Raw genomic sequence first — 26,742 nt, forward strand, 5'->3', positions numbered from 1 at the left:
GCATCAATACCCCTCAAAGGGATAGGAGCATGCAAAGGTACCATAGAAAAAAAAAAAAAAACAGCTTATTACGCCGTCTAAAATCCTGCCATTCCACCCCAGAAAGGACCCTATCACACTGCATAGGCTCCGGAGACTGCTCTGAGAGCGACACCTCTGTTCGCATTGTTTTACGTTCATGTAAACGTCTATCAATCTGAATGGCCAATGACATAGAGGCATCGAGACCAGGGGGACAGAAAAGCCCACCATAACATCCTTCACAGGCTCTGCCAACCCCTTCCGAAAGAGAGCCGCATCATTCCACTCAGTAAGGACCGCCCACTTACAAAACCTCTGACAATATATCTCTGCAGGTTCCTGACCCTGGATCAAAGCCAATAAAGTTTCTCGGCTTGATCAATAGCGTTAGGTTCATCATATAACAACCCCAGAGCCTGAAAAAAAAAATCCACATCAGCAAGAGCAGGATCTTCAGGCACCAGGGAAAAGGCCCAATCCTCACCACGCTGTAGAGAGATAATCTGAACTCACTGCCTGGAAGACCCTGAGGACTTGGGTTTCAAGGAAAAAAAAATAACCTACAATTGTTCTTGAAGTTCAAAAATTTAGACCGATCCCCAGAGAACAAATCCGGTAAAGGTATCTTAGCTTCTACAGCAGGTGTCTGAGCAAGATAATCGGATATATCCTTAACCTGAGACGTAAGCTGATCGACTGGCCCAGCTGTGTGACACCCATAACAGCACAAGATCCTCCACAGCACCCAGAGATAAAAAGGGAAAAAAAAAAAAAAAAAGAAGAAAAAAAAAGACACTTTTTTTCCCTTCTTTTGAGTACCCTGGAATGATTCAGGGACCAAGGAGGATCAAAAAAAATGCAGAAACCCAAAACGTAACAGAGTGGCGGGAATCTTAAAGGGGTTATCCAGCTTATTTTGCCTTTTTTTGTTCTTTCCCTATTGGGCTACATTGGGGCAGGTAAGTAGATAGTGACCACTTAGCTGCCCTGCTGTCAGCCCCTCTCCCCCGGCTCAGAATGGTTATGTGACCGCTCCTGCCGTGATTTTGCTGCTTCCGGTCATTTCATGTCAACAGGGGCAGGACCATGTTGACATGCAAATGAGTGAACAGCATGTTGCCGCCCTGCTGCTTAGTAGGTAGGTACTGTATAGTGCGATGAGTACCCGCCCCCCACCCCCTCCCACACACTCCGTAGTCTCCCTCCCCCGCCTCCTGTGCCGAAATACGTAATCACCTGATAATCTAGCCGATTCAGTTTCCAATTCAATAAGGCAAGGAACAAGAAAGTTGCCCACTTGCTTTCAGGGACACTGTCAGCGCTGTGTCCCCAGCGCTTTATATTTAGTGCCCGACGCCCTGGGAACTGTCTCCCCCCTCCCCCGTGTGCTCTCCTCTTTGCAGTGTTCTGATACTAAGAAGCCGGGAGCAAAGGCCAGCACTGATCTTCTGCATCTCGGACATGCACTCATATCGGAGGTGGGAAGAGAGCACGGAGTGTGGGAGCAAGCACACAGAGGGGAAAGAGAGAGCGTCTCCCTACCGCATACAGTCCTGGATAGAGGATGCTGAGCCTTGCAGTTCTGCAGCTGCTGTCTGCTCTCCTGCATACACTAGTGGCTGGAGTATGCTGAGCCTTGTAGTTCTGCTCCCCCCGCCTCTCCCTCCAGAATATAGTCCGGGATGGAGGATGCTGAGCTTTGTAGTTCTGCTCTCCCTGCCTCTCCCTCCAGCATACAGTGATGGATGGAGCATGCTGAGCCTTCTAGTACGGCAGCTGTCTGTTTTCCTGCATACACTAGTGGAGAACAGATTGAACAAGGAAATGACATAAGATCTTATATTTTTTTTTCACCAACCTTTAATGGCATTGTTCACTGATAAAAAAAAAACGCATAAAAATGCAGCAAAAAACGTATTTTTGATGCCACAAAAAATGGGTAGGTGCGCACATACCCTTACAGTGCAGATAAGTGAATCATCACAACACATGCAGCAGACAGTGAGTTGTCGACAGTCAGAATGAATGGTCATGTGACCACTCGTGTGCAATCTGCACATTCCACATTCGGAGCCCAATGTGTCAATTCGTATAGTGACACAAAGGGATAAGCCAGGACAAGCTATGTGCAAATAAATTATATATATATATATATATATATATATATATATATATATATATATATATATATATATATATATATATATATATATATATATATATATATATATATATATACACACACACACACACACACACACACACACACACACAGTACAGACCAAAAACTGGGACACGCCTTCTCATTCAAGCGCTGCGGAATATGTTGGCGCTATAGAAATAAAACTTATTATTAATATTGAAAGAGTTTTCTTTATTTTCAGGACTCTGAAAATTGTAGATTCACATTGAAGGGATCAAAACTATGAATTAAAACATGTGAAATGAAAAACTTAAAAAGTGTGAAACAACTGAAAAAAGAGAATTTTGTTTACTTACTGTAAATTCTTTTTCTTATAGTTCCGTATTGGGAGACCCAGACATTGGGTGTATAGCTTCTGCCTCCGGAGGACACACAAAGTACTACACTCAAAAGTGTAGCTCCTCCCTCTGAGCTTATACACCCCCTGGAGAACCAGATCTAGCCAGTTTAGTGCAAAAGCTGAAGGAGAATAGCCACCCACAAGTAAAAACAGAGCAAGAACCGGAACAACCGGAGACTCTGTCCACGACAACAGCCGGTGATAACACGCGGAACAAGAAACTGCCAACAGGCAACAGGGAGGTTGCTGGGTCTCCCAATACGGAACTATAAGAAAAAGAATTTACGGTAAGTAAACAAAATTCTCTTTTTCTTTATCATTCCTATGGGAGACCCAGACATTGGGACGTCTCAAAGCAGTCCATGGGTGGGAATAAACAGAAAAACTAAGAAGTAGGCGGAGCCTAACTTCACAAATGGGCGACAGCCGCCTGAAGGATGCGTCTGCCCAAGCATGAGCATGCACTTGGTAGTGCTTTGAAAAGGTATGCAGGCTAGTCCAAGTGGCAGCCTGACAGACTTGATGAGCCGTAGCCTGGTGCCTGAAAGCCCAAGAGGCACCGACAGCTCTGGTCGAGTGTGCCTTGATCCCCGGCGGGGGAGGCACCTGAGAACACTGGTAGGCATCCGAAATGATCGACCTAATCCAACGGGCTAAGGTCGGCTTAGAAGCAGAGAGGCCCTTACGCCGACCTGTGGTTAGCACAAAAAGAGAGGTAAACCGCCTAAGAGCAGCAGTGCGAGACACATAGATCCGGAGAGCACGCGCCAGATCCAGAGTATGCAACGCTTTTTCAAAGCGATGAACAGGAGCCGGACAAAAGGAAGGTAGGGTAATGTCCTGGTTAAGGTGGAAAGGAGAAACCACCTTAGGGAGAAAGTCCGGAGTCGGACGGAGAACCACCTTGTCTTGATGAAAAACCAAAAAAGGTGACTCCGAAGAGAGCGCAGCCAAATCAGAGACTCTCCTGAGGAAAGTTATGGCCACTAGAAAGACCACTTTCTGTGAAAGACGAAACAAAGAAACCTCCCTAAGAGTCTCAAAGGGGGGTTTCTGCAAAACCGTGAGAACCAAATTGAGGTCCCAGGGATCCAAGGGCCGCCGGTAAGGCGGAATGATGTGAGACGCACCTTGCATGAAGGTGCGGACCTGAGCCAGCCGGGCGATACACCGCTGGAACAGCACTGACAGAGCCGAGACTTGTCCCTTGAGAGAGTTGAAGGACAGTCACAGCTGCAGACCGGACTGTAGAAAAGACAGAAGGGTCGGCAAGGAAAAAGGCCAAGGAGGATGGCCGGAAGAGCGACACCAGGACAGGAAAATTTTCCAAGTCCTGTGATAGATCTTGGCAGAGGAAGACTTACAGGCCCGAGTCATAGTGAGATGACTTCAGGGGGGATACCAGAAGCCGTCAAAATCCAGGACTCAAGAGCCACGCCGTCAATCTGAGAGCCGCAGAATTCTGGCGGAAAAACGGACCTTGTGAGAGAAGGTCTGGACGGTCCGGATGATGCCACGGCACCTCTACGGACAGATGGAGCAGGTCTGGATACCAAGCTCGCCTGGGCCAGTCCGGAGCAATGAGGATGACTCGACGGCCCTCCATTCTGATCTTGCGCAGGACTCTGGGCAAGAGAGCTAGAGGGGGAAACACGTAGGACAGACGAAACTGGGACCAGTCTTGAACCAGAGCGTCCGTGGCGAATGCCTGAGGATCGTGGGAGCGAGCCACGTAAACCGGAACCTTGTTGTTGTGACGGGATGCCATTAGGTCCACGTCCGGAGTGCCCCACTTGCGGCAGATTGACTGAAACACTGCCGGATGCAGGGACCACTCGCCACTGTCCACGGTTTGACGGCTGAGATAATCTGCCTCCCAGTTTTCCACGCCTGGGATGTGGACTGCGGATATGGTGGACTTTGAGTCCTCCGTCCATTGAAGGATGCGTTGTACCTCCAACATTGCCAGGCGGCTGCGTGTCCCGCCTTGGTGATTGATGTAGGCAACCGCTGTCGCGTTGTCTGACTGGACTCGGATGTGCTTGCCCGCCAATAGGTGGTGAAAAGCTAAGAGAGCCAGAAGCACGGCTCTGGTTTCCAGCACATTGATCGAGAGGGCTGACTCGGACGGAGTCCAAGTGCCCTGTGCTCGGCGGTGGAGACATACCGCTCCCCAGCCGGATAGACTGGCATCCGTGGTGAGGATCACCCAGGACGGGGCCAGGAAGGAGCGTCCCTGAGACAGAGAGAGGGGCCGAAGCCACCACTGAAGAGAGCTCCTGGTCTGTGGCGACAGAGCCACTAACCTGTGCAAGGAGGAAAGCCGCTTGTCCCAACAGCGGAGAATGTCCAGCTGCAGTGGACGCAGATGGAACTGGGCAAAGGGAACATTGACGCCACCATCTGACCCAGCACCTGCATCAGACGCCTGATGGAATAACGGCGGGGCCTCAGCAGAGAGCGCACCGTCAGTTGGAGGGACTGCTGTTTGATTAAGGGCAACTTCACAAGTGCCGGCAGAGTCTCGAACTGCATCCCTAGGTACGTGAGCCTCTGGGTCGGAGTCAGAGTGGATTTGGGCAGATTGACAAGCCACCCGAATTGGGCTAGAGTGGCGAGAGTGAGCGAGACACTCCGCTGACAGTCTGCGCTGGATGAAGCCTTGACTAGAAGGTCGTCCAGGTAAGGAATCACTGCCAACCCCTGGAGGTGCAGAACCGCAACCACTGCTGCCATGACCTTGGTGAATACCCGAGGGGCCGTGGCTAACCCGAAAGGAAGAGCCACGAATTGGAAATGTTCCTCTCCGATTGCAAAACGTAGCCAACGCTGGTGTGAAACTGCAATTGGCACATGGAGATAGGCATCTCTGATGTCGATGGATGCCAGGAAATCTCCTTGGGTCATTGAGGCAATGACTGATCGCAGAGACTCCATGCGAAAATGCCGCACCTGAACATGCTTGTTGAGAAGCTTGAGATCCAGGATGGGCCGGAACGAACCGTCCTTTTTGGGGACTAGGAAGAGATTTGAGTAGAAACCTCTGAACCGTTCCCGGGCGGGAACCGGTACAATTACTCCGTTGGCCTGCAAGGATGCCACGGCCTGAGAAAAGGCGGCGGCCTTGGAGCAGGGGGGAGTTGACAGAAAAATCTGTCTGGCGGGTTGGAAGAGAATTCTATCCTGTAGCCGTGGGAGATGATATCCCGCACCCACTGATCGGAGACGTGTTGAAACCACGCGTCGCCAAAGTGGGAGAGCCTGCCACCGACTAAGGACGTTGCTGGCGCGGACAGACAGTCAAGAGGAGGCTGCCTTAGTGGCAGCAGCTCCTGCGGTCTTCTGTGGACGCGCTTTTGTGCGCCAGTTGGATTTTTGGTCCTTGGCTGAGTTAGTGGACGAGGCCGAGGGCTTAGAGGACGACCAGTTGGAGGAACGAAAGGAACGAAACCTCGACTGATTCCTACCCTGGACAGGTTTCCTGGTTTTGGTTTGTGGCATGGAAGTACTCTTCCCGCCAGTAGCTTCCTTAATAATTTCGTTCAGCTGTTCACCGAACAGCCTGGACCCAGCAAAAGGGAGTCCAGCAAGGTACTTCTTTGAAGAAGCATCTGCCTTCCACTCTCGAAGCTACAAGATCCTGCGGATAGCGAGGGAATTAGCCGAAGCCACCGCAGTGCGGTGAGAAGCCTCCAGCATGGCAGACATGGCATAGGATGAAAAAGCTGAAGCTTGGGAAGTTAAGGTAACCATTTCGGGCATAGATTCCCTGGCGAGGGAATGCATCTCCTCTAGAGAAGCAGAGATGGCTTTGAGAGCCCACACTGCTGCAAAAGTTGGGGAGAACGAGGCCTCTGCCGCCTCATATACAGATTTGGTCAGAAGGTCAACCTGGCGGTCAGTGGAATCCTTAAGAGAGGTGCCATCAGCCACTGATACAACGGTCCGGGCTGAGAGTCTAGACACCGGGGGGTCTACCTTTGGTGAATGAGCCCACTCCTTGACCACCTCAGGTGGAAAGGGAAAACGGTCATCAGAACCATGCTTTGGGAAGCATTTGTCAGGACAGGCCCTAGGCTTGGTCACAGCGGCCTGAAAACTGGAGTGGTTAAAGAACACACTCTTTGTCCTCTTAGGCGAGGTAAACTGGTGCTTTTCTGCCAGAGAGGGTTGCTCCTCTGATACTGGCGGATTGAGATCCAGTACAGAATTAATGGGCGCAATCAAATCACTAACATCTGAGTCACTTTCAGACAGATCAATGGGGCACATGGAGTTAGCCTCCGAGCCCCCTGTAATAGCATCCTCCTCGTCCTGCGAGTCAGCTTCTGAAAAAGAGCCGCGGGACAAGGAAGGAGAGGGAGCCCTGCGTCTCCTTTTAGGAGGACGGGGTCAGGGACCAGATGATGAATCCTCTGTGAGCTCCGGTCCTGAGAGAGCCCTAGCAGCAGAGGCACCCTGTGAAGGGGGCTGATGCATGTTCAGCAAAGTCCTGGACAGCTGTCCCATGGAGTCGGCAAAAGACTGGGAGATAGACGTAGATAAGGATTCTACCCAAGCCGGGGGTTCAGCCACAGGAGCCGGAGCAGCCGGAGAGACCACTGGGGGTGCGATTCCAGGCTGAGGCATCGTCAGGTTAGAGCAGGCATCACAATGTGGATAGGTGCTCGGTTCAGGCAGTAGGAGCTTACATGCAGTGCATACTGAATACAGCTTTGGAGCCTTGCTCCTCGTATGAGACATGCTGCTGGAGTGGGGGCTCTGCCAGAATGACCCCCAGAGAGTATATACAGAGGTCCACAACCAGAGGTTGTGGCTTACCAGACCGCTAGAGCGGTGTTGTGTGCCCTCCAGATCCCGAAGCCCGGACCCCCAAGCATCTCAGCAGGGATGCTGCAGACCAGTGCTGATCGCAGGGAAAAACGCTGAGAAAATGGCCGCCGGAGCGAAGAGAGGGGGCGGCACTCACTCTGGGAGCGGGATCTGGAGGGCCATAGAGACTTACAGGGGAGGAGACATGTACCCAGTGAGGAGTGTCCCTCCCCTGTGCAGAACGGCCGCTGGGCGGAGCCGCGCTGTCCCTCTGCATGAATGACATGCGAGGGCAGTGAAACTGAAAGTAGGCCTCCGGCGAAGCCGGGGCCTAAATTTGAGCGGTGCGGCCGGCGCGCAGGCACCATCGGCGCGGTTCTCAGGCGACAGCCAGAGAACCCGCCGGAAATGTCATAAAAGTCACTCAGCACACTCTCCCACAACAATAAAGTACAGGGACCCCCAATATATAAACGTCTCAGGTACTTAGCTTGCTGAGACGCAGGGTTCCAAGTCCCTGGGGATGAGTGCTCCGGTCCAGCAGGATCCTGAAGGGCTGCGGATGGAGACCGGTCTCCTGCCAAGCATGGAGAGCCGTGCTGGCTCCCACTTCAAGCCAGAGCCCAGGAGGGATGGTGAAGGAGCACGGCATGTAAGGCTCCAGCCTTGGAATCAACCTTAACAGCACCGCCGACACAGTGGGGTGAGAAGGGACATGCCGGGGGTCCAGGCTTGGACCCGCTTTTCTTCAAACTCTTTCCAAAAATGAAAAATCAGATGAGAATGCATGTGTGGATGTATGCCTCCTGAACACAAAGCGATAAACTGGCAAGATCAGGTTCTCCAGGGGGTGTATAAGCTCAGAGGGAGGCGCTACACTTTTGAGTGTAGTACTTTGTGTGTCCTCCGGAGGCAGAAGCTATACACCCAATATCTGGGTCTCCCATAGGAACGATAAAGAAATATGTCTTATATTCTAGGTTCTTCATAGTAGCCACTTTTTGCTTTCATTACTATTTTGCACACTCTTGGCATTCTTTTGATGAGCTTCAAGAGGTAGTCACCGGAAATGGTTTTCCAACAGTCTTGAAGGAGTTCCCAGAGATGCTTAGCACTTGTTGGCCCTTTTGCCTTCACTCTGCGTTCCAGCTCACCCAAACCATCTCGATTGGGTTCAGGTCTGATGACTGGAGACCAGGTCATCTGGCGTAGCACCCCATCATTCTCCTTCTAAGGCCCGTTTCACACGTCAGTGAAAAACAGTGACTTGGGTTGTCTAAGTGCAATCCGGGCTCCGTTCTCCGTGGCCCGTGATTGCACTTAGCAATCAACTCACCTGTGCCCGCTCCCGCTATCCGTGGTGCTGAATCCTCCCTCGGTGCAGCATCCGGTCGGCGGTGACCCCTGCAGCAGCTGCTTCCGGGTCGGCTGTGTCGTGCATCATTAAGATGCGCAACAGTAATCAGCCGGCTTAGAAGCAGCAGGCTGCACGGGCTGCAGAGGACATCGCTGGACGCCGGGTGAGTTAAAATATTTATTATTTTAAATGCACGTTTTTTTCTGGCACGTGTTTCACGGACCACACCACTGCGTGGTCCGTGGGACATCAGTGATGCCAGAAAAAAATGGACATGTCTCCGTGCGGCAATCACGCACACGCGGGTACGCCGCACAGAGACACGTGCAGTGAAAAATCACTGACGTGTGAGCAGACCCATTCATTATAATGGGTCTGCGTATGTCAGTGATTCTGGTACGTTTAAGAAAAAAGCACAAACGTACCAGAATCACTGACATGTGAAAGGGGCCTTAGACAAATAGCCCTTACACAGCCTGGAGGTGTGTTTGGGGTCATTGTCCTATTGAAAAATAAATGATGGTCCAACTAAATGCAAACTGGATGGAATAGCACGCCACTGCAAGATGCTGTGGTAGGCATGCCGGTTCTGTATGCCTTCAATTTTGAATAAATCCCCAACAGTGTCACCAGCAAAGCACCCCCCCCCCCACCATCACACCTCCTCCTCCATGCTTCACGGTGGGAACCAGGCATGTAGAGTCCATCCGTTCACATTTTCTACAAAGACACGGTGGTTGGATCCAAAGATCTCAAATTTGGACTCATCAGACCAAAGCACAGATTTCCACTGGTCTAATGTCCATTCCTTGTGTTCTTTAGTCCAAACAAGTCTCTTCTGCTTGTTGCCTGTCCTTAGCAGTGGTTTCCTAGCAGCTATTTTACCATGAAGGCCTGCTGCACAAAGTCTCCTCTTAACAGGGGTTCTAGAGATGAGAAGGTGTGTCCAAAGTTTTGGTCTGTACTGTACATACATACACACACAACTATATTACACAAAAACATACACACACACATCATACATACATGACGTATATACAGTATCTACTATAGACTCACAGATGCTATATACAGGGTGGTCCAAAAGTAGGTGGACAGTATGTGTTAGGACTAAGACACGCGGCATGAAAATCGGAGCGAGTGGGATGCGATAAAAAAAAAAATTGCATTCCACTTGGACCAATATTAGACTGTGTCAGCACACATGAGCAATTATTTTCTCAGCCCTAATCGGATCGAGATAACAATTGCAGCATGCTGCAATTGTAATGCGATCATTGTTTCTCTTGCACCCATTCAAGTGTATGAGGTGAGAGAAAAATCGAACTGCACTCGCGGAACACTGGTGTACCGCGAGTGCACTGCGAGAATAGCAATAGCCGGCTACAGAGGAGAAAGGGAGAGAAATCCCTCCCTCCCCTCCGCAGCGCTGCGATCCCCTCGCATGACACTTGGCTCACGCTGGCAGTACAGCAGCAGTAATCCCCATGGGACCCCAGCCTAATAGGGTTATGAAGGGGAATATTTATCAAACATGGTGTAAAGTGAAACTGACTCAGTTGCCCTTAGCAACCAGAGTCCACTTTTCATTCTTCACAGACTCTTTGGAAAATGAAATGTGTAATCTGATTGGTTGCTAAGGGCAACTGAGTCAGTTTCACGTTACACCATGTTTGATAAATCTCCCCCTTCATAACCCTATTACACATACTGTGCACCCACTTTTGGACCACCCTGTATAGTCTTCATTACACAGTATTAATTTATCTATAAGGGGTGAGGAACATGTAACATCTCTGTGTGCCACCATTGTGGATGTGAGGTGATTGCTCTGTCACAGATGAGAGAAGCAGGATCTCTGCTCTGTTATTTCCAATGCTGAGAGGTCAGTGCTGAGCAGAATACTGACAGCCAATGAGTGTGCAGAGGGTGGGCAGGGGGCGGGGCTGGACAGTGAGGCCGGGCAGTGCCAGCTCTGACTGTGAGGTTTGGCAACCAAGAAGAGGAAGAAGTCATGTTTGCTTGTGCTGAAGGTAAACAAAGAGCCGCAGAGAATAAAGGGATAATTCAAGAGGAACAAAAGTCAAAAAACAAAAAATAACAATGTAGGGCTAGGTTCACACACTGTTTTTTTGACGCTGCGTTTTTTGAGGCAAAAACCGCACAAAAACGCACTTGTGACAAAAAAACGCACGCGTTTTTGCCGCAATTTGGTGCGTTTTTTTGCTGCGTTTTTTATCAGTGAACAATGTTATTAAAGATTGTTAAAAAAAAAAAAAAGTCTGATGTCATTTCCTTCTTCAATAGTGTATGCAGGAGAGCAGACAGCTGCAGAACTACAAGGCTCAGCATACGCCATCCAATAGTGTATGCAGGAGAGCAGACAGCAGCTGCAGAACTATAAGGCTCAGCATCCTCCATCCAGGACTGTATGCAGGAGGGAGAGGCAGGGGGAGCAGAACTAGAAGGCTCAGCATACTACATTCAATAGTGTGTGCAGGAGAGCAGAGAGCAGCTGCAGAACTACAAGGCTCAGCATTTTCCATCCAGGACTGTATGCAGGAGTTTTTTGCCCCCCCCAAAAAATGACGTGGGCTTCGCCATATTTTTGTATGCTAGCCAGGTACAGCAGGCAGGTACGGGCTACCCCCAACCCCCAGCTGCCTATTTGTAGCCGGCTGGGGGAACCAAAAATATAGGGAAGCCCTTTTTTTTTTATTTCATGAATTTCATTAAATAATTAAAAAAAAATGACGTGGGCTTCGCCCAATTTTTGAGTCTAGCCAGGTACAACTAGGCAGCTGGGGATTGGAATCCACAGTGCAGGGTGCCCATGCTTTCTGGGCACCCCCGCTGCGAATTGCAGTCCGCAGCCACCCCAGAAAATGGCGCTTTCATAGAAGCGCTATCATCTGGCGCTGTATCCAACTCTTCCAGGTGCCCTGGTGACGGGTGGCTCGCTGGGTAATAATGGGGTTAGGGCTAGCTGTATATTATCAGCTGCCCTAAGCCCGAAATTCATGGTGTCACGCCAATATTAGGCATGGCCACCATGAATTTCTAGTAAAGATAAAAAAAAAAACAAAAAAAAACAAAAAAAAAACAAAAAAAATATTTTTATTAGAAATAAAACAACACAATTAGTGACTCCATCTTTATTGAAATAAAGAACCACCCTCATCAGTAATCCTGGGTCAAGGGTCCCACGCCGTCCAATCCGGATCCAATATCATCTGATCAGTTTGCTGGAAGGCAAAGCGATCAGATGATGTGTCAGGTTCCAGGATGTGAATCACATCACACAGCAGCTGGTGGTATAAAAGCGTTTATACAATCAGATGATGCATCAGTGCAAAAAAAAACAAAACATACTCACTTATGTGCTGATTACCAGCAGCTCCTGGAGAGTCTGATCCTGTCCGATCGCTGCAGGAGCTGCCGGTAATCAGGGAAGAAGTCTCCTGACGGCATCCGCTGACAGGTTAAGCCGGCCGGGCGCCAGCGTCACCGCGAGAGTTATGATCAGCTGACCGCATCAGGTGATCAGCGCCAGGTCCTGCAGATATCGGAGGTGCCCGGGGACACTGCACACAGTCGGAGCGGCGGTATCGGGAGAGGAGCTGGGAGCGGGCATGGCACCGGGAGTCTGCAGACAGGTGAGTATGACATTTTTTTTTCTACTGTTCACTTTTGTTTTCGCAGCTGCCTCCCCCTACCGCCCAGACATGGCGCCGCACAGGAGCGGACATGCACAGGACTGGAGGTGGAAGCGGCGGTGACGGTACCGGGAGGATTCACGCTTCTGTATTTACTGACAGAAGGAATCCTCTTCCTGTACATGTCACTTTATTGCCCACCCCTTGCGTTTATAGCTGCATTTTTAGTAATAAAAACACACTAAAACGCAGCTATATTTACAATTTGCTGTTTTCCTTGCGTTTTTGAACATCTCTTTGAACTCAATGGGTGGAAAACGCAAAAATAATTGACATGCTGCGTTTTGTGGGCACCACAAAAACGCAGCTAAAAAAACCCGCTGTGTGCAGACAGCAAAAATGAAAACTAAGACTTTGCTGGGGAAGCAAAGTCATGCAGTTTTCTGAGCAAAAACTCACCCGAAAAACGTGCAAAAACGCCACGAAAAACTTACTGTGTGAACTTACCTTAGGGGAGATTTATATGACAACACAGCACAGATTAGTTTAAAGTTTTTTTGGGAGTTTATGTCGGGCAACTCCTTTAACGGACTGCAGACCTAATCCTGACACACAACTAGAAGTAGCCGTGGGACGAGCCTACGATGACCTAGTCCTCTTGACAAAGCCGGAGAACTAAATAATCTTACATTAAGAAATATTAGAAAAGCTAATCTGCCTCAGAGCAGTTCCCAAAGATATAGATAGCCCCCCACATGTAAAGACTATGGTGATATAGGTAAACACAATACAAAGCTAGAAAAGACAGACAGATTCAGCAAAAGTGAGGGCCAAACTATCTTTATAGGAAAGGATAGGAAGGAGCACTGTCTGCAGCCGTAAAAACCCTAAAAATAAGAGCACGCCTGATATGGAAAACCCCTGAGGCCACACGGCCTCTCCCCCACTAAATCAGCACTCAAATGTTACTGGGATCCAAAAACACTAATATAGATGAGGGACTGAATTAATACCAAGCATGACAAAACACATTGCAGAATCATGGAGCTAAGTATACAGACACTCCCAGCAAGAAATGATCCAATTCCACCAAGAACTCCACACAGACAAAATAGGAATCAAGCATAGTATCAAAGCAGAAAAACCAACAAGAAAGTGGAAACAATAAGCAGAGACACAAGACAAGAGAGGAGATCTGGTAGTGAGCAGAGATGGATTCAGAATGTCCTTAACACACAGGATATCCATTGGTCACCGACAAGTAACAGGAGAAAACTGCTCAGCTATATAGTCCAATCTGAAATGCCCGATTGCAAGTCCTCCGCAGGTGTGTGACTTTCATTCCACATGTCAACTGCACTGTCAGCACTGAGCACAAACTGGAAAATGTATTCACTACAGTCATTGCTGCGACACCCGCCGTACTGCGGGACCCATAGCATCAGGGGTTCATCCTAGTTCATTCTGATCACTGCGGCTCTGTCTGCACTCACAGCTGGCAGTAATGCTGTATGGCCGCTGGCTGTGACAGGACAGGGATGTAGTAGTGCTGGAAGCTTCGTGGGACCTTGTGTGGATTACTTTTGACCTGGATGGGTGTTTGGGGGTTAATAAGTGGTGAAAGAGGGGGCTTTTTATTTTATTTCAAATAAAGGATTTTTTTAGCTGTTTGTGGTCATTTACTTTCACTTACAGATTAGTGATGTGGGGTATCTCATAAATGCCTGACATCTCTAACCTAGGGCTTAGTGGCAGCAATGGGCTGCCATTAACCCCATATTACCCCAATTGCCACCGCACCAGGGCAATCGGGAAGAGTTGGATCCAGCGCCAGAATTATGGATGCACCACCTCAGGGGCAGCTATAGTTAGAAATAACGATGGCCCTTCCCGCCCTAATAATATTAGCCCCCAGTTGTCGGCTGTACCTTGGCTGGTATTAGAAAAATGTGGGGACCCCCACCTTTTTTTTTTTTTTTTTTTAAATAAATCAAATATTTTTCATAACCAGCCAAGGTACAGCAGACAGTTGCAGCCTGCAGCTGTTCCTGTGCTGGATATGAAAGAGTGTGGGACCCCCACATCATTTTTTTTACCCCCAAAAATTAAGCTGGCTATCCCTCTATCAAGCTATTTTGTTTTTTCTGTGTATAGTTTTCTTTCTTATTATCTAATCTATATGTTCTTATTAACAATCTATTATTTTCCTATCTATCCATTATCCTATCCTATCATATTTTGTTTCTCCTTTAAAAAAAATAACAAAAAAACACAAAAACAAATGCACCTACATTATAAGTGTTTTGTTTTTTTTTTGGTTTTTTTTTTTACACATTTCCAGGCTGTCTCTAACAAGTTGCAGTTTTCGTTGCAGTTTGTGTACAAAAAAAAACTGCAGCGTGCGCATATAGCCTAACTACCCGTATACATACAGCACAGCCATTCCCCAGCTCGGCCGCCCTATAACTGCCCTTATACATACAGCACAGCCATTCCCCAGCTCGGCCGCCCTATAACTGCCCTTATACATACAGCACAGCCATTCCCCAGCTCGGCCGCCCTATAACTGCCCTTATACATACAGCCCAGCCATTCCCCAGCTCGGCCGCCCTATAACTGCCCTTATACATACAGCCCAGCCATTCCCCAGCTCGGCCGCCCTATAACTGCCCTTATACATACAGCCCAGCCATTCCCCAGCTCGGCCGCCCTATAACTGCCCTTATACATACGGCACAGCCATTCCCCAGCTCGGCCGCCCTATAACTGCCCTTATACATACGGCACAGCCATTCCCCAGCTCGGCCGCCCTATAACTGCCCTTATACATACGGCACAGCCATTCCCCAGCTCGGCCGCCCTATAACTGCCCGTATACATACGGCACAGCCATTCCCTAGCTCGGCCGCCCTATAACTGCCCTTATACATACAGCCCAGCCATTCCCCAGCTCGGCCGCCCTATAACTGCCCTTATACATACAGCCCAGCCATTCCCCAGCTCGGCCGCCCTATAACTGCCCTTATACATACAGCCCAGCCATTCCCCAGCTCGGCCGCCCTATAACTGCCCTTATACATACAGCCCAGCCATTCCCCAGCTCGGCCGCCCTATAACTGCCCTTATACATACAGCCCAGCCATTCCCCAGCTCGGCCGCCCTATAACTGCCCTTATACATACAGCCCAGCCATTCCCCAGCTCGGCCGCCCTATAACTGCCCTTATACATACAGCCCAGCCATTCCCCAGCTCGGCCGCCCTATAACTGCCCTTATACATACGGCCCAGCCATTCCCCAGCTCGGCCGCCCTATAACTGCCCTTATACATACGGCACAGCCATTCCCCAGCTCGGCCGCCCTATAACTGCCCTTATACATACGGCACAGCCATTCCCCAGCTCGGCCGCCCTATAACTGCCCGTATACATACAGCCCAGCCATTCCCCAGCTCGGCCGCCCTATAACTGCCCTTATACATACAGCCCAGCCATTCCCCAGCTCGGCCGCCCTATAACTGCCCTTATACATACAGCCCAGCCATTCCCCAGCTCGGCCGCCCTATAACTGCCCTTATACATACAGCCCAGCCATTCCCCAGCTCGGCCGCCCTATAACTGCCCTTATACATACAGCCCAGCCATTCCCCAGCTCGGCCGCCCTATAACTGCCCTTATACATACAGCCCAGCCATTCCCCAGCTCGGCCGCCCTATAACTGCCCTTATACATACAGCACAGCCATTCCCCAGCTCGGCCGCCCTATAACTGCTCGTATACACACAGCACAGCCATTCCCCAGCTCGGCCGCCCTATAACTGCCCTTATACACACAGCACAGCCATTCCCCAGCTCGGCCGCCCTATAACTGCCCTTATACATACGGCCCAGCCATTCCCCAGCTCGGCCGCCCTATAACTGCCCTTATACATACGGCACAGCCATTCCCCAGCTCGGCCGCCCTATAACTGCCCTTATACATACGGCACAGCCATTCCCCAGCTCGGCCGCCCTATAACTGCCCTTATACATACAGCCCAGCCATTCCCCAGCTCGGCCGCCCTATAACTGCCCGTATACACACAGCACAGCCATTCCCCAGCTCGGCCGCCCTATAACTGCTCGTATACACACAGCACAGCCATTCCCCAGCTCGGCCGCCCTATAACTGCCCTTATACATACAGCCCAGCCATTCCCCAGCTCGGCCGCCCTATAACTGCCCTTATACATACGGCCCAGCCATTCCCCAGCTCGGCCGCCCTATAACTGCCCTTATACATACAGCACAGCCATTCCCCAGCTCGGCCGCCCTATAACTGCCCTTATACATACAGCCCAGCCATTCCCCAGCTCGGCCGCCCTATAACTGCCCTTATACATACAGCCCAGCCATTCCCCAGCTCGGCCGCCCTATAACTGCCCTTATACATACAGCCCAGCCATTCCCCAGCTCGGCCGCCCTATAACTGCCCTTATACATACGGCACAGCCATTCCCCAGCTCGGCCGCCCTATAACTGCCCTTATACATACGGCACAGCCATTCCCCAGCTCGGCCGCCCTATAACTGCCCTTATACATACGGCACAGCCATTCCCCAGCTCGGCCGCCCTATAACTGCCCGTATACATACGGCACAGCCATTCCCCAGCTCGGCCGCCCTATAACTGCCCTTATACATACAGCCCAGCCATTCCCCAGCTCGGCCGCCCTATAACTGCCCTTATACATACAGCCCAGCCATTCCCCAGCTCGGCCGCCCTATAACTGCCCTTATACATACAGCCCAGCCATTCCCCAGCTCGGCCGCCCTATAACTGCCCTTATACATACAGCCCAGCCATTCCCCAGCTCGGCCGCCCTATAACTGCCCTTATACATACAGCCCAGCCATTCCCCAGCTCGGCCGCCCTATAACTGCCCTTATACATACAGCCCAGCCATTCCCCAGCTCGGCCGCCCTATAACTGCCCTTATACATACAGCCCAGCCATTCCCCAGCTCGGCCGCCCTATAACTGCCCTTATACATACAGCCCAGCCATTCCCCAGCTCGGCCGCCCTATAACTGCCCTTATACATACGGCCCAGCCATTCCCCAGCTCGGCCGCCCTATAACTGCCCTTATACATACGGCCCAGCCATTCCCCAGCTCGGCCGCCCTATAACTGCCCTTATACATACGGCACAGCCATTCCCCAGCTCGGCCGCCCTATAACTGCCCGTATACATACAGCCCAGCCATTCCCCAGCTCGGCCGCCCTATAACTGCCCTTATACATACAGCCCAGCCATTCCCCAGCTCGGCCGCCCTATAACTGCCCGTATACATACAGCCCAGCCATTCCCCAGCTCGGCCGCCCTATAACTGCTCGTATACACACAGCCCAGCCATTCCCCAGCTCGGCCGCCCTATAACTGCCCTTATACATACGGCCCAGCCATTCCCCAGCTCGGCCGCCCTATAACTGCCCTTATACATACAGCCCAGCCATTCCCCAGCTCGGCCGCCCTATAACTGCCCTTATACATACAGCCCAGCCATTCCCCAGCTCGGCCGCCCTATAACTGCCCTTATACATACAGCCCAGCCATTCCCCAGCTCGGCCGCCCTATAACTGCCCTTATACATACAGCCCAGCCATTCCCCAGCTCGGCCGCCCTATAACTGCCCTTATACATACAGCCCAGCCATTCCCCAGCTCGGCCGCCCTATAACTGCCCTTATACATACGGCACAGCCATTCCCCAGCTCGGCCGCCCTATAACTGCCCTTATACATACGGCACAGCCATTCCCCAGCTCGGCCGCCCTATAACTGCCCTTATACATACGGCACAGCCATTCCCCAGCTCGGCCGCCCTATAACTGCCCGTATACATACGGCACAGCCATTCCCCAGCTCGGCCGCCCTATAACTGCCCTTATACATACGGCACAGCCATTCCCCAGCTCGGCCGCCCTATAACTGCCCTTATACATACAGCCCAGCCATTCCCCAGCTCGGCCGCCCTATAACTGCCCTTATACATACAGCCCAGCCATTCCCCAGCTCGGCCGCCCTATAACTGCCCTTATACATACAGCCCAGCCATTCCCCAGCTCGGCCGCCCTATAACTGCCCTTATACATACAGCCCAGCCATTCCCCAGCTCGGCCGCCCTATAACTGCCCTTATACATACAGCCCAGCCATTCCCCAGCTCGGCCGCCCTATAACTGCCCTTATACATACAGCCCAGCCATTCCCCAGCTCGGCCGCCCTATAACTGCCCTTATACATACAGCACAGCCATTCCCCAGCTCGGCCGCCCTATAACTGCTCGTATACACACAGCACAGCCATTCCCCAGCTCGGCCGCCCTATAACTGCCCTTATACACACAGCACAGCCATTCCCCAGCTCGGCCGCCCTATAACTGCCCTTATACATACGGCCCAGCCATTCCCCAGCTCGGCCGCCCTATAACTGCCCTTATACATACGGCCCAGCCATTCCCCAGCTCGGCCGCCCTATAACTGCCCTTATACATACAGCACAGCCATTCCCCAGCTCGGCCGCCCTATAACTGCCCTTATACATACGGCACAGCCATTCCCCAGCTCGGCCGCCCTATAACTGCCCTTATACATACGGCACAGCCATTCCCCAGCTCGGCCGCCCTATAACTGCCCTTATACATACGGCACAGCCATTCCCCAGCTCGGCCGCCCTATAACTGCCCTTATACATACGGCACAGCCATTCCCCAGCTCGGCCGCCCTATAACTGCCCTTATACATACCGCACAGCCATTCCCCAGCTCGGCCGCCCTATAACTGCCCGTATACATACAGCACAGCCATTCCCCAGCTCGGCCGCCCTATAACTGCTCGTATACACACAGCACAGCCATTCCCCAGCTCGGCCGCCCTATAACTGCCCTTATACATACAGCCCAGCCATTCCCCAGCTCGGCCGCCCTATAACTGCCCTTATACATACAGCCCAGCCATTCCCCAGCTCGGCCGCCCTATAACTGCCCTTATACATACAGCCCAGCCATTCCCCAGCTCGGCCGCCCTATAACTGCCCTTATACACACAGCACAGCCATTCCCCAGCTCGGCCGCCCTATAACTGCTCGTATACACACAGCACAGCCATTCCCCAGCTCGGCCGCCCTATAACTGCCCTTATACATACAGCCCAGCCATTCCCCAGCTCGGCCGCCCTATAACTGCTCGTATACATACAGCACAGCCATTCCCCAGCTCGGCCGCCCTATAACTGCTCGTATACACACAGCACAGCCATTCCCCAGCTCGGCCGCCCTATAACTGCCCTTATACACATAGCACAGCCATTTCCCTGCTCACGGACTCACCGTGATTGTTCCACATGTTTCCGGGTCTTCTGCTTCACACTACAGTGGGCCTGTTGGCGCGCTAAGAATTCGTAGCCAATCAGAATCTTCATGTATGCAGCACCAATCACAAAGCCTTCTCCAGCCGCGCGCCAATCTCTCCTGGCTAATCAGCGGCTTTGTAACTCAGCATCTCGCGCTCCATTGCGCACTGTGAGGAAGAATTATAGTGGATGTCAATGTGTATGGTAGAGTCTAACCCAGTGGCCAGAGGGATCTCTGCTGACGTCATGCCCATGTGACCGGCTTCTTGTGTGGGAGGAGCCTTTAGGTTCGTTGCCGGCAGTCAGTCTACAGTTTGCTGTGTTTCCCATCTGCGCTGTTTCTCCAGCCCTGGGTTTCTGATTTAATATGAGGTAAGTCATATCTGATGGAAAGCTTATCACATATGAGCTTCAGGGGGGAAATAAAAGGGATTGTTGGTGTCGCGGGTGGAGGGGCCGCGCTCGCTACGCTCGGGTCCGGGGCTTCTACTGCTGCTCGGTGGCTCGAGCGGTGGGCCGGACCCGGGGACTCGAGCAGCGCTCCTCGCCCACGATTGAAAAGGGGGTGGTTTGTTTGGGGAGATAGTTCGTGACGCCACCCATGGGTCGTGGTGATATTGGGCACCACCGCTGCTGGTGACGGGGATCCCGGGAGCGATGGCAGGGAGTAGCTATGATGTTGGTTCCCCCCTCCGTGGGTAGGGGTTGGTGATCCCGGGGCCTGGTGGTGATACGGGGAGGCAGGAAGGTTGGGGTGCAGGGTTGGCGCGGTGCCGGATGACACTGTTGTACTCACTCAGGCACAGATTCACAGAGTCTCTGGTAAACCAAACGGCTGGATGGACGGTGCCCGCAGCCGGCTGCAGTGTCTTTGCTCTCCCCGGACAGGTTGATGGTGGCTGTCTTTCCCTGCACCGTTGTAGAATGTATTGACTCCGATGGTTTCCCAACGGTAGGCCACTCCCCGGCGTGTATGTACCGAAGGAGCCCATTTTGCCTGCAGGCGCTGGCCCTTTGATCTCTAGCCTATGGCGGTGGCTTTTTATCCTCTCTGTTGCCTTCTGTCGGGTCTTGGGTGTTAGGAAACCCCTGGGGTTCCGGTCACTCTCGAATTTGACAGTTGTCGGCAGCTCCCAGCCTAGTCGGGGTCTGATGGCCCTGCCTTTGTGCTTAACTTCACTCCGCTCCCCGGTTCGTTACCGGCGGGCCACCGCCCGACCCCAGTCCTACGGTTCTGCAGAGGTCCACTAAAGGGGGCTTTACACGGTAGCGATATCGCTAGCAATTTTTAGCGATAGCGACCGTGTAAGTACCCGCCCCTGTCGCGCATGCGATTGTTTGTGATCGCTGCCGTAGCGAACATTATCGCTACGCAGCGTCACACATACTTACCTGGTCGGCGGCGTCGCTGTGACTGCCGAACAATCCCTCCTTCAAGGGGGAGGGACGTTCGGCATCACAGCGACGTCACCGCAACGTCACTAAGCGGCCGGCCAATCAAAGCAGAGGGGCGGAGATGAGCAGGACGTAACATCCCGCCCACCTCATTGCGGCCGGCGGCAGGTAAGGAGACGTTCCTCGCTCATGCGGTGTCACACATAGCGATGTGTGCTGTCGCATGAGCGATGAACCACAACGCTAAACAACCCTTACCGATTTTTGACTTTGGGACGACTTCTCCATGGTGAACGATTTTCACCATTTTTGAGGTCGCCTAAGGTCGCTGGTAAGTATTACACGCTGCGATATCGTTAATGACGCCGGATGTGCGTCACTAACATCTTGACCCCGGCGACCAAACATTAACGATATCGTAGCATGTAAAGCCCCCTTAACTCCTGCAGACGGCCACCACCGTCTGCCGACCTTGCTGACAGTGCCTGGGCTCCTACCCAAACACTCACAGTTTCTCTCATTCACTACTTGAACTCCAAAACTGAACTAACTGCTTTTTCTCGCCTCCAGGCCTGTGAACTCCACGGTGGGTGGGGGCTAACCGCCTGGCTCCGCCCCACATGGTGTGGACATTAGACCCTGGAGGGAGGCAACAAGGATTTTGTTTGATTGATGTAGACTATCCAGGGGAGGGGGTGTGTGTGATGTTATGTCTGTGACTACCTGGCTAGAGTGCGCTGCTCTGTCTATGGGGGGGAGAGAGTGCGCCGCTCTGTCTATGGGGGGGAGAGAGTGCACTTCTCTGTCTATGTGGGGGAAGAGAGTGCACCCTCTCTGTCTATGGGGGGGGGGGGAGAGAGTGCACCCTCTGTCTATGGGGGGGGGGAGAGAGTGCACCCTCTGTCTATGGGGGGGAGAGAGTGCACCCTCTCGGTCTATGGGGGGGGGGAGAGTGCACCTCTCTGTCTATGGGGGGGGGGGGAAGAGTGTGCCGCTCTGTGCATTGGGGCGGGGGGACAGTGCAATGTATGCGAACTGCCTATCCCGCAGCCTCTTTGTTTCTTCCTATACTAAGGAGGTGAATCCATCTAACCAGAATGGTAATTTCCAGTGCGGTAAGAACAAGTTGAGCTCGTGCCAGTATTTAGTATGTGTTAATCCCTTTAGTAATTTTGATGGCTCGTGTTCTTTTGCTATCAAGCAATTCATTAATTGTAATACGAATGATCTTATATATCTGGCTTCATGTGACATCTGTAAGTTATATTATGTTGTACCACATTGCAGAACATGTGCGGGATGCGATTCCTCAGCCTCTTGCTATGAAGGGGTCAATGTTGGGTTTATCCCGGCACTTCGCAGAGCAGCACCTGGGGTCCCTGTCATCTTTTTCCATTACAGGCATCGAGCGGGTGGATAGACCTCCAAGAGTAGGCAATTGGAGTAGGTTACTCTATAAGGCTGTTTTCACACATCCGGTTTTTCCTGTGCGGCACAATCCGGCGCTTTGCAGAAAAACCGCAACCGTTTTTTTGCCGCCGGTTGCATTTTTTTTTTTTTGCATAGACTTACGTTAGTGCCGTATTGTATTCTCTGCACATTTGTCCTGAGGAAGAGGACGGATATGTCCTTGAAACGCGTAGACCTGTGTAAAGACCTGTGAAAATAAAGAAAAGAGTTTTACTATCTCCACCTGGACTCCTGTGGTTTGGCGCGGTATTCTAATCCTGCATTTCCCCTGCTGATTTAAACCACTCCTGCTGCGGGTCCGCTGCCGTCCACGTTATCTACATGCTTTCAAAGGAGTTGTGACTATCACAACCCTACCAGGTGAGTGTTTCTCCTGACATTCACCACCCTTTGTCTACCGGGTAAGACCCTATTGCGCCTTATCTTTCCACAGCTTTGCCAAAACCGGAGGTGTGAAAGCAGCCTAAAAGTAAAGCCCATTCGATATTAAAGCTGGAACTAGATCTCCCAAAGGGCTGAATTACACAACTGATCTGTATCAGGCAGGGCTGTGGAGTCGGTAAGCCAAACCTTCGACTCCGACTCCTCAAATTCTCTTGCACCGACTCCGACTCCGACTCCTACATATATTGCTTATAGTTAGGTGAAAAATTTATTGTAGTACATGAACATGTGTATGTGAACATCAGACATTTAATAATTTTTATGATACAATAATCAAGATATTTGGATAGAACATAAAAAATATTTATTGGAATACAACTTTAGAACACAAAAAGCTGTAATAAATTGTAAATATGTAATATACAGTAGATTACATATATATCTTGTGTGTGTATATACACTGTGTATGTATGTGTATATATATATATATATATATATATATATATATATATATATATATATATATATATATATATAATTACATATTTACAATTTATTAGTTTTTTGTGTTCTAAAGTTGTATTCCAATAAATATTTTATGTTCTATCCAAATATCTTGATTATTGTATCATAAAAACAATTAAATGTCTGATGTTCACATTGTACTACAATAAATTTTTCACTTAAATATAAGCATTATACTAAATGTTATTATTTAGTAAAATATTCAGCACATTCTGCATTGCACTCCTGTCCCCAATTTATTATATAGTTTAGGAGTCGGTGCATTTTATACCGACTCCGACTCCACCAAAATGAGCTCCGACTCCACGACTCCGACTCCACAGCCCTGGTATCGGGGTACTTTCACACTTGCGTTGTTTTGCTTCCGTTACAATCCGCCCTTTTGGTAAACAGCGGAATCCCTTAACGGATTCTGCTGTTTCCCATAGACTTATATGGATGAAGGATTGTACCAAAAGGACCTGCGTTGCTTCCGCTGGGCGACGCTCCGTTGCTTCCGCCCAGCGGGAGGAACGCAGCATGTAACGTTGTTTTGGGCAGCGGAATCCTCTGGATTTCACTGCGCATGCTCTTCTTTTTTTTTTTTTTTTTTTTTTTTTTTTTTATCACAAACTTTATTTTGGCTCGCGGTGGCCGAACGTTCAGCTGATCACCTGGCGGCCGGCAAGTGACAGCGCTCAGCTGAACACCCGGCGGCTGGCTGCAGGGAGCGATCAGCTGATCACCTGGCGGTCGGCTGCAGGGAGCGATCAGCGGATCACCCGGCGGCCGGCAAGTGACAGCGCTCAGCTGATCACCCGGCGGCCGGCTGCAGGGAGCGATCAGCTGATCACCCGGCGGCCGGCTTCAGGGAGCGATCAGCTGATCACCCGGCGGCCGGCTTCAGGGAGCGATCAGCTGATCACCCGGCGGCCGGCTTCAGGGAGCGATCAGCTGATCACCCGGCGGCCGGCTTCAGGGAGCGATCAGCTGATCACCCGGCGGCCGGCTGCAGGGAGCGATCAGCTGATCGGCCGGCGGCCGGCTGCAGGGAGCGATCAGCTGATCGTTCACAATAGTCTGCCACCGGTAAAACTGTAAAAAAAAAAAATCAAAAAGGATTCCGTTGTTTTGCAGCATCCGTTGTGCCACTATATGCAACACATCCGTTGCATCCGTCACACAACGCAATGCAACGGATGCCGTTCAACGCAAGTGTGAAACTAGCCTTACTTATATTGATATTGATGTTTATTACCAGGTTATTATTCAATGTATTCATTATACACAATTTATGTTAATTTGTGGCATTATTAATAATTATTTTTCTTTATAGAGTTTGGGGCAAAATGTGATCCAACAAAGAATTATTCCTCATCCATTGAATATGAATGTTTTCATCTATTGGAAAGAATCCCACATGTGAAATAAGAAGGAATATTTCTCTGTATATATTCTTTGTACTTTTGTATTATATGGCGTGTAACTAATTATATAAATGTTTGTATTTATGCATTTTTGTAAGTTGTCATTTACTCATGTCTTGGTAATTTGTTCATTGATGGTTTGTTTCCCCACCCTCAATGGTTGTGTGGGTTGCATTCACTTTGATATTGTCTTGATTAAGAACAGTCATCTGTGTAAAACGCGTTAATGGACAGGGTGTCCTTTTTTTTTTTTTTTTTCTTTCACAATCATGCTCTTTCACTGTCTTTATTAAAGTTTCTTTTAATTAAGCTGTTGCTGGATTTCCTCTCTTCTATGGTGTCTTATAGACTCCTGCCATCACTAATCTAGGACTTAGTGGCAACTATGGGCTACTATTAACTCCTGACTACCCCGATTGCCAAAACACCTGGGTAATCGGGATGATCTAGCTAAAGTGCCGGGACTGTCCCATCTAATAGATACGGCGATCCGGGAGGCTCCAGGCTGTTATTTTTAGGCTGGGGGCAGCCTAATAACCATAGGCCTCCCCAGTCTGAGAATACCAGCCCTCAGTTGTGAGGCTTTATCTTGCCTGGGTATCAAAATTGAGGGGACTACACCCTGTTATTTATTTTACTGTACAATATAGACTCACCCGCAGCTATGATTGGTTGTAGTCAGATGCGCCCCCACGCTGAATGACAGCTGTCTGACTGCAACCAATCACAGCCACCGGTGAGCAGGGGAAGCAGTGAATGAGCCTAATGAGTGGTCTGGAAAGAAAAATGAGAGGCTACGGGAGCAGTGTGACAGCCGCGCCGGTGATCGGTGAGTATGAAGTGCTTGCTCCTACCACTTAGTGCCGGATTCTGGTCCCCATAGACTTTATAAGGGGACCAGCATCTGGCTGGATACCGGGGATCAATCCCCCAATGACCCCGAGTCAGTGGGGGATTGATCTGAAAGTCTCTAAAACGCAAAAAGAATTGACATGCTGCTTTTTTCTTCATCAAAAACTGCAAGGAAAAAAGCAACGTGCGCACAGCCTTTCTGAATTCTCATAGACTTTGCTGGGGAAGGCAAAGCGTGCAGTTTTGGGCAACAAACAACCCAAACACGCGGCAAAAAACGCAGTGTGCGCACAGGGCCTAAAGATGGAATTGCTGCTGGTCAACTTGCAAGACCTGTCACAGTGGCAGGTGCATAATGTGTGGCAGACGGAGAGGAGGTATGAGAACGGCCTCTGACCTGACCACATCCTTAGCTCTTCATTTTATTACATGGCATAACGTTACTAGTGATTCATGGACCCTGATAGAAGTTATGAAGCATTGAACGACCGCCCTAATACATGGAATACATTACTTGCAAGCTGCGCTCCAAACACATTTAACCTATATGATGATTATGGCAGCATGTATATCATTGTGAATAGATTTATTTAATAAAATAACCACTTTAAAAGGAAAAAAAAACACGTTATATAGCAAAGTTTGTAATAGTGAGCTTAAAGAAAAAAACATCTGTAAAGGGTACCCTTGTAACTAAAGGTCTTGTCCCGATTAACTCTTGGGGTTTTATTTGTTTTGTTTTTTTTTCCCCTTCGACTCCATGTGTAACACAACAACAAGAAACTTTAGTAACACTACATGAGTTGAGAAGTGTCTTCATCAAGACATTGATCTTTTGCAGCCAATCACTGACCTCAGCAACTTGTTCCAGCTTCGTCGGATGAGCCACGGAGATCTGTGATTGGCTGCAGCAATGTTGAAGTGATGTCACAGCT

General features: G+C 50.3%; 1 protein-coding gene and 1 long non-coding RNA gene across 2 annotated transcripts in view; one reads left to right on the plus strand and one right to left on the minus strand.

The window, feature by feature from the left end:
* RPA2 (replication protein A2) overlaps positions 1 to 19,982 on the minus strand; it is a 112,643-nt gene extending 92,661 nt beyond the window's left edge. The window contains exon 1 of the mRNA XM_075333965.1: positions 19,753 to 19,982. Within this exon, the coding sequence (XP_075190080.1) occupies positions 19,753 to 19,768 (16 nt within the window). The 5' untranslated portion in view covers positions 19,769 to 19,982. The remainder of the gene's footprint in view (positions 1 to 19,752) is intronic.
* On the plus strand, positions 19,956 to 25,264 carry LOC142290020 (uncharacterized). Its single transcript, XR_012750204.1, has 2 exons — positions 19,956 to 20,147; positions 24,865 to 25,264. It is a non-coding gene; the product is annotated as an uncharacterized LOC142290020 (long non-coding RNA).
* The last annotated feature ends 1,478 nt before the right edge of the window (positions 25,265 to 26,742 follow it).

Source organism: Anomaloglossus baeobatrachus, chromosome 2 (genome assembly GCF_048569485.1).
Source record: "Anomaloglossus baeobatrachus isolate aAnoBae1 chromosome 2, aAnoBae1.hap1, whole genome shotgun sequence".
NCBI lineage: Eukaryota > Metazoa > Chordata > Amphibia > Anura > Aromobatidae > Anomaloglossus > Anomaloglossus baeobatrachus.